Source organism: Pundamilia nyererei, unplaced genomic scaffold (assembly GCF_000239375.1).
Source record: "Pundamilia nyererei isolate P.nyererei 1_Seehausen unplaced genomic scaffold, PunNye1.0 scaffold00491, whole genome shotgun sequence".
NCBI lineage: Eukaryota > Metazoa > Chordata > Actinopteri > Cichliformes > Cichlidae > Pundamilia > Pundamilia nyererei.
In genome coordinates, this window is record NW_005187892.1 from 147,967 (window position 1) to 156,337 (window position 8,371).

The 8,371-nt window shown below is 40.6% G+C and overlaps 2 protein-coding genes across 2 annotated transcripts in view; one reads left to right on the forward strand and one right to left on the reverse strand.

Annotated features, from left to right (window-relative positions):
* glt8d1 (glycosyltransferase 8 domain containing 1) overlaps nucleotides 1-2,205 on the forward strand; it is a 5,636-nt gene extending 3,431 nt beyond the window's left edge. Inside the window, exon 9 of the mRNA XM_005753994.1 lies at nucleotides 1,183-2,205. Within this exon, the coding sequence (XP_005754051.1) occupies nucleotides 1,183-1,367 (185 nt within the window). The 3' untranslated portion in view covers nucleotides 1,368-2,205. The remainder of the gene's footprint in view (nucleotides 1-1,182) is intronic.
* Nucleotides 2,206-2,813: 608 nt separating this feature from the next.
* gnl3 (G protein nucleolar 3) lies at nucleotides 2,814-8,089 on the reverse strand. Its single transcript, XM_005753995.2, has 15 exons — nucleotides 7,948-8,089; nucleotides 7,692-7,750; nucleotides 7,395-7,535; nucleotides 7,100-7,219; nucleotides 6,941-7,021; nucleotides 6,725-6,860; nucleotides 6,514-6,617; nucleotides 5,626-5,776; nucleotides 5,436-5,523; nucleotides 5,074-5,251; nucleotides 4,838-4,980; nucleotides 4,481-4,617; nucleotides 3,654-3,799; nucleotides 3,357-3,423; nucleotides 2,814-3,264 (listed from the first exon to the last, which is right to left on the reverse strand). Exons 1-15 carry the CDS (start codon nucleotides 7,958-7,960, stop codon nucleotides 3,164-3,166), a joined length of 1,665 nt encoding a protein of 554 aa, XP_005754052.1. The 5' UTR covers nucleotides 7,961-8,089; the 3' UTR covers nucleotides 2,814-3,163.
* Between the last annotated feature and the right edge of the window lie 282 nt (nucleotides 8,090-8,371).

The following is an 8,371-nucleotide window of genomic DNA, read 5'->3' on the forward strand; positions in this document are numbered from 1 at the left end:
GAGCCTATACAGCTTGGAGCAAGACAACATGCATGAAGAGGATGATGTGGACAAAATACTCATTTGCCTAATAATTCTGCACTCCCTGTATAGCTCGTTACCCTAACCTTAACCACGTTCACGTTCTAACCCTCAAATCTAACTCCAAACATTTTTAAAAAAACTTTTTTTCCCTGAGTGGACATCAGCAGGTTTATTTTTTCCATGTTAAAAAACTATGACATCACAACAGTGTTCTTGTTCACTTGCAGCGTTGAACTTTGACAAACGTTAATGCTGCTGATTCAAGAACAAGTCCAACGTGGAGATATCAGATACATCCACAAGACCAGGCTGCTTGACAAGCTTTTAAAGACACATTTAGCCTCAGAATCTAATTATTTATGTGGTGTGTGAGGCCAAATGAATACTATGTAAATTACTTGGGGGTAAATCATTTAAATAGGTCATTTTTTTCATGGTGCCAAGTTGTAGATTTCTCTGCCTTCTTTAGAATATAATGGATCTAAATGGCACCTTGTGGAGCTTACAGTGCCGTAATGAAAGTCAGTAGCGACGCGTCTCTTCACAAATTACGACATGCTTTCTTAAAAGAACAAAAAATATTGTGATCACTTAAATGTAAGAACTTTTACTCTTTTATCTGACTTCACCCATCAACTGTTTCGCTCTTCAGAAGAAAGCATGAATTTAGTTTTGTTTTTCCATGTTCACCACCACATAAGACATTTCCATTATGTTCAAGAAAAAAGCAGAGATTTCTACATCTGATATTTTTAAAATGGTGGAAATCACACCAAAACAATCCAGATAGATATATGGCAGGCTGTTCATTAGTCTGAGCATTTTGCTGTAACTGACTTAAAACAGCCACCTCCTAGCCTTGTCTTCACTTCTAACTAATACATGCCAGTGTGGTCAAATGTCTCTGCAAAGAGGCAAATTGTCAGTGTCAGACTAGTCCTACAGCAGCCTTTTGATGTCATTAAGTGACTTTTAATTGTGCAAAAACTCTGTGAAGGATAAAAATATTCAGATCACATGTTTGATGATCATACAGGATGGTCCTGTTTTGGTGATAAAAAAAAAAAACATGTTTCTCTTCATACAATAACGGATTATATTTTGTGCTTTCAGTGTTAAATATGCTAAATAAAAGAAACAATTCTGTTCATTTTTCAGGTGTAACAGGTGCTGGAAGCCGCTATTCTTCCCAGTTTGTGAAAGCTGCCAAACTCCTGCATTGGAACGGACACTATAAGCCCTGGGGGCGAGGATCCTCCTTTACTGATGTGTGGGACAAGTGGTTCATTCCCGACCCCACAGGAAAATTTCACCCTGTGCGAAGACACACGGGGGACAGCTAGACTGAAAAATGGGCTCCTTGAACCTTCAGATCGGGTTCGTAGCAGCAGGAAAACTTCTTCATATCTCAGGAACTATGCAAATGTCATGTGTTTTAGTTCCATCGTCCTCCGAATGTGGACCTGCCTATTCTCATCTTCCAATGAACAGAGATTTTTTTTTCTATATCCAGAGTATATTGTTGATCGCTTCGAATTGCATTTTTTTTAGAAATATTTTGTTAAACTAAAAGTAGACCATTTCAAATACTGTTTTACTCCCACTCAGCTGAGCATAAACCATCCTTGTCAAAGTAAATGGCTTTTAAGTAGGTGTGTTTAGCAGCTAAATAAGGATTTATTTACTTAATGTGCATATTAAATGACTCAATTATCTGAGCTGTCGTTAGAGTGAGTCACAGCCACAGCCACAGCTTATTCCTGCTTCTTTCTGATCAGCTTAGTTTGAATTATAATCATTAGCCATGCAAATTCCTCATGTCAGTACCTCAGTGCAGTACTTCCTGTGGAAAACTATATTTTTAAGTCTTGTATAAATCCTCTACAGGTTAACTGCAGTCAAACTAATGGTGCATGTTACTTTACCATAATAAACACTACCCGTCCCGCTTTCATATTTAACAAAAAAAAACAAAACGGTGTTTTTTTACACGAACCACTAAGATCACTGCACCTCTGCAGGAACAGAACAGCTTTGCACAAACATCTACTTTAGTGCTTCATTATCAGCATTTTCCTACTACCTGTTTAAAGTTCCCTTACTGGTGTAAATGTCTTTTTTTTGTATATCAAATAAAGGTTACATGTTTATTAAACTCTCGTGATTCTTTTTTTGTCCAATATCTGCTAAATCTTTTTACAATTGCATCTTCTTCAGAATTCGGTACCTTTTGTGACAGTGTGCCAAATATCAGGCTTAAATCCAGAATTTGATTTGTTTTCCCAAAAATAGCAGTCGCCATTTATGAATCAGAAATTGCTACACTTTTCAAACATGTCTGAGGGATTTGCAGAAAGTTGATAAATATTTGGTAAGTCCAGTCTTTTGTGATCATACCGTTGCTTTTGTTGTGTACAGTGAAGATGCTGGTATCTTTGGTCACCTCTACATGTGCTGGCTCTCATTTTCCTAATAGGGATGGACAATAACAAAACAAAGACACTGTAGTTAATACCTTTAAAATTAGGCTAAGATGTTTCCCAGTGGGTTGTGTCAGATGGATGTCCCTCCCTGAACCTGGTTCTGGAGGGTTCATCCTGTTAAAAGGGAGTTTAGAAAAGTTAGTTTTTATCACCAAATGTTTGCTCATAGGGGGTTGTCCGATTGTTCAGGTTTTCTCTGGTATTACTGTAGGCTCTGTAGATATAAATAAAACTGAATTAAAGAGGGTTTTCATATTGAAATGTACTGATCTAAAAAAAACAAAAAACTCCACACAACAGAAGGCAACAGATTGTTTCTTTTCAGGTTTATTACCTTGGTAGTACGATGTCTATTTACACTGCAATACAAGATATTACAAAGATCTTGTAAAGAATCAGATATATACAGATGCATGCTATGCAATAAAGTCCATCTCTTGGTTGGTGGTTATTCCGAGAAAGACAAACCGACTGATTTATCAGTTGAAAACTTTCAGATTAATCCCACAGTAAGCTGGGTTCAACCCAGCTGTACTCTGAAATCAGTCCACTAGCAGGACAAGTGAAGGCACCCAAGTGACTGTATAATCATCATTTTCATGCATTCTGATGAATCCAAAGTCTGAATGTCCACCAGGCTGCAGGCACCCGCTCAATCATTTAAAATCAGTGTTGAAGTCATAGGCGTCGTCTGTGATAGCTGTTGAGAGGCTGATGTCAATGGGGACAGACTGAAAACGCACGTTTCCTTTTTTTTCTGCAACGAGAAAGCAGGAGATGTTAAGTAGCTGCCTTGATGGGACCAATATTCTAGTGACAAATGAAAGCAATCTTTTTCAAAACATTTACTTTTGATTGTCTTTTTCTGTAGTTTCTCAGCTTTCTCCTTTTTATTCGAGTCCTCCGTGGTTTCAGTCTGTAAGAAGAGCGGATGGTTCAGTTATTTAAACTCAACAAGCTCAAAAATATACAGCGTGTTTTATTAAGAGAAAAAAAAAAGGGTTCCAGTCATCAGGATCAGAGTTGGATTAGAAGTCTTCATGAACAATTCAAGACTTGCATTTTTGTCCTCATTTCCAGAAGAGTGGACCATCATTAACATTTTAAGCAGCTCTATTGTCTGACAGGTTTCCCATCTGTAATTACCTCGCTGCTTTCTTCGTTCTGCTCTGCTTCTTCTGTGGCTGCAGCTCCAGGCTTTCCTTCAGGGATGTCGGCGACACTCAGCAAACCTGAAGTCGGCCCTTTAGAGGTGAATCCTATACTGCTGGCCTGGTTTGGAAATCTAACAGCTGCAAAAGGGAATGTTTTCAACAAGATTAAAGAATGAAAACACTGTAATACATTCACAAGTGCTGACCTGAAAAGCCCACTTGAGGCCTCAAAAGGCCAAACTGCAATTCTTTACACCTCACACGAATAGAACATTAATATTAACCGTAACTACTTCCTGCACTCTCAACTTTTATTTCTAGACTTCTATCAACCAATCCCTGAATTTCAAAACAAGCATCAGATGGGAAAGGAAGGTGATTTTATGACTCTAAATGTGCATGATAGTTGTGTCAGATGGATTGGTCCATTTCACATTTTGGACCTCTTAAAACCATTTGAGCATCATTTGCTTATTATTTATTATGTTTAATGTTGCTGACAATGTCCTTTTCCAGCAGTATAACGGACCATGTCACAAAGCTCAAAAATCATCTGAAACCTGCTTCCTCTGAAATCTTTTGGGATTTCAGTATCGACCAAAACCAGAGGAATATTTCCAGCACTTCACTGAATCTATGCCACAAGTAATTAAGGCACTTCTGAAGGCAACAGGGGCTCTAACCCAGTAACTAACCAGGTTAACTAATAAAGTGGCCGGGAACCATTTACCTCTGTAATAGTGTACTATGTTTGCCTTACGTTACACAATGACACTCCCTCCCCCCCAAAATAAACTTCACAAAATTTCACATTAATACCTTTCAGAGTTTCCTTGTTTCCCGTTTTTATTTTGTTTAGATTCCAGCCATTCTGCATCTCAGTGACCACAGCATCAGACAGGTAGGCAGGAAGGCTGTGGTTTTCTGGTGCCTTACAGTGGTAGCTCAGTTTGGCTCTGAGGAGACATCAAGCCAGAGAGCAGGATTTTTTTTAATTCAAAAGCACTAAGCAGTTTGCCAAGCAGCATGTTTACAGCTCAGTACAGCACAGTATCTGGATCAGAGTTGGATTAGAAGTCTTCATGATGAACTCCAGAAGTGCATTTTGTCCTCATTTCCAGTCATGCACTGCAGCTGCCCACCTTCCCAAGACAGTATAAAAGTGCGCACACTCACCCTGTCCAATCTGCAAGAAACATGGTGGCCGCCTGCTCTGTGTTGGGAACGCCGCCCTTCTGCAAATAACCACGCTTTTTGGCGAAAAGGGTCAGAAACTCCAGAGAATTTCTGAAGTCTGGGATGTTATACTGAAGCATGATCTGGAACAATCAGAACAAATAACCTTAATTTATTAAAACTGTAGCGACCAAATTTGTAATGTTAACACCTCCTGTGAGAGAAACTCTTCATACCTGGGTCTTATCACACTGCTTAAGCAGATTCCTGACAGCCTCCAGCACACTCTCACCGCCTTCCTCCACCTGCAGGCTCCTCAGAGCCATCGAGGCCGGAGGGTTGGATGGCGATGCCACAACTCCTGGGCTGTCTATTAGCTTCACATTCTTTGCGATGTGCACCTCTTGCATCATTCTGGTGAATTGTAGAGAGGAAAAAAAAAATGATGATGCAAAACAAGCGAGAGGGTCAGAGAAACGTATTCACCACCAATATTCACTTAAATTACAACTTTTAAAGCAAACTAAACAGAACAATTGCAAGCAGTGATACAGAAGAGTTCTACTTAGAGACTGGATTTTTAAAGATTGCCACTTACTTGGTGGTGCCTCTCTTGATGCCAACATTGCATGCTAGGGACCCCTTTATACTGTTGATGATGCTGCTCTTCCCAACATTAGGAAAACCTGAAGGTAAAAGGAAGTGTGCAAAAGATTCAGTACCCTGAACAATTGACAGTGAATGAAACACCCATCAAGGACATTGATGGCAAAAAAAGAAAAACTTACCAACTACACCGACTCGGAGTGAACCTTCACTCTGCGTTTTATCAGCGTAGCTTATGAGCAACTCTGCAAGACAACAGTTTCCAAAGCAGACTGCTCCTCTGGATCTGTCCAGCACTTCATTAGAGGCCACTATCCTGCGCTTTTTGGCTTTCTAATGAAGAGCGAAACAGAGATATCATGAACAGTTAAAGTGGCTGAGGATTGCTCTTTTGTAAAAATGGATACCTCGTGTCTGCATGCATAGAGATTTTTAAAAATGATCCACAAACACATCTCAGCTCTGCGTAGAACAGGCTGAATTAATCATGTGGTTTGTTTACTACTCTTGGAGGCTATAACCAGTTATAACAGCACAGAAGAAGCTGTCCAACCTTCTCAGTCCTCCACATCATTAAAAAAAACAACAACCCTAATTTCTAACATTTCTTAGTAACCACAGAACTCACACTAGCCACTGTTGAATAACAGTTTTAAAACACGCTCGTTATTTCAGCCCTCTATGACAGACAACTCGTGAAAATGAATAAACTGCATCTGTGATCTAAACAGACGGTGGAATGCTTTCAAAGCAGAAAGTTGGAGCTGTCACCAGTTCAGTATTGACCAAACATGAGATGTGATCAGTCTCCCTTTCGCTTTTTAGTTATGATGTTGGGTGATGGCAAGAAAATCATTTTAGCAAAATCTCACTGTGCAAAATCTCAGGTGAATTGACTCTTTTTCAATCCCAGGCGGAGACACAAATCTACTTAGGGTTGTGCCACGCATCCAGCGTAAAAATAACTAACTAAATAAATCAAACTTACAGAACTACTGGCTGTTGTGGCAAAATCTGAATGGCAAAGTCTTCATGTTTTTAAAGTGTGGAGAGTAAAATGCACCACCTACCACAACTCCATCCCGCAGCTGTGTCGATGCTTTAAATGCCACAGCAGGAAACTCCTGCTGCAAACACTGGATCCACCTTTCCACGGTCTCTTTTGGCACCAGGTCTGCAACAGACAAAGCCAAAAACCAGTTTAATCCAATGAAATTCACGCAAACACATCAGGGTTTAAACTGTACGTGAAACATGAGGCAGGATCCCAAGTCAATTTACCTATTTTGTTTAAAACCAAAAGTAATTTCTTGGTGCCTCCTCTCTGCAGCACAGCCTCCTCGAGCTGTGGACACCTGCACCCCAGTGGATCACGAGCGTCGAGGACTTCTATTACTACATCGGATGCATCGATTACCTGAAACAGAGGAGATCCCTTGAGCGTTAAGAGCTATTATTCTCCATGGTTAGACCACACCTGGGAGCAGGTAGCTTTACCTTGTTTAATTCAGCACAAAGGAAGTGTTTTGAGCTCCTGTCTGGGGCAGGCTTTTTCTCTGACTGAGTTCCATTGTCATCCTATTTAAACAAGACAAGGTCAGCAGAGAAGAGCTTAAAAGTTGAATACACATAAGGTCTTAGCGATGGCCTTTTTACCTTGCGAGCCTTCTTCGCCGTGGGTTCTGCTGCTTTACTCGCAGCCTCCTTCTCTTTCTTCCTCTTCTCAGCTCGCTGCTCCTTTTTAGCTTGCCTCCTCTTTTCTTTTTCTTCCTCGACCTATGAGACAGATTCATTGAAAGACTCTTACACTTTACCAACACAAGAGACATACTGCACATGAATGTCATGATGATCAAAGCACAGACTTTTTCATGGTTAGATCGGGACTGTGCATTAACCTTCAACATGCTCCCGTGATGATGTGCGCAAGAAAAGCCATTTGACTGCTAACCTGTAGCCTCCTCTGTTCTGCTTCTCTGAGGATCTCCTCTTTGAAAGGAGCACTGTTGGGCACTCCGATATCCTTCTTCACTCGTTTGCTCACTCCTTTCTTCTTTGCCTCTTTCCTTAGCTTTCTGTTGTGCTCCCGGACCTAAATACACGACAAGACTGGGTCACTCAGTTACATGGGGACACAAAAATCCGTTTAAAAAAAAGAAAAAAGAAAATCTGGTCCACATGGGCCTTCTGTGGGAAACATTTACTCAAACGTCCTGCTTGAAGTTAGTGTCAAAGTTAAGGCGCTTACCTTCTTTTGTATTTTATAACGTTTGGCACATGAGAGCCGCTTGCTTGCCTTCTTTAACTCTGAAGACGACAGAAAAGAATAAAACAGTTAGCGGTTGTTAGCTGGAAGCCGCGCTAAAGCAGACTGAACAGGTTTACCGACCACCAATGACAGCCGCTAGCTCGTTAACCGCGTGATTAACAGACCAGTAAAGCTCTGTATAATTATTCCACTTTATTCATAATGAAGTATTATTGTAACAACGTTATTTACTTACTTGGTCGTTTCATGATGGAGCCGCAGACCTACCAATGTGACTGAAATGCTCTCACACGTGGGAGACGGAGAAGTTTGATGTCATGTCACTTCCGGTTCTTTCAGCGTGTGGTTGGGATTTCGCCACCTGCTGGTCAGGAGGGTTTAGTTACAATCTTGTTCTTCTTTCGCCACAGCGGATCATCTGCCTCAGCCTCATCCTCTGTAGCTCCAACCGTGTCCTTCTTCATTACGTCCATGAATCTCCTCTGTGGGCTTCCTTTTTTCCTCCTCTGTGGCAGCTGCATATTCAACATCTTGTGTCCAGTGTATCCACCTTCCCCCCTCTACACGTAGTCAAATATCTCAGTCTTCAAGGTTCAAGGTTCAAGGTTCTTTATTTGTCACATGCATAGTTATACAAGTATAACACACAGTGAAATGTA

Bases quoted from the DNA above. Each gene is read 5' to 3' on its own strand.
- gnl3 (XM_005753995.2), bottom strand. The intron at 7,536-7,691 runs GTAAGCGCCTTA...TCGTGTATTTAG, and splicing joins GTTATAAAATACAAAAGAAG to GTCCGGGAGCACAACAGAAA. The intron at 4,618-4,837 runs GTGAGTGTGCGC...ATGTCTCCTCAG, and splicing joins TTTCTTGCAGATTGGACAGG to AGCCAAACTGAGCTACCACT.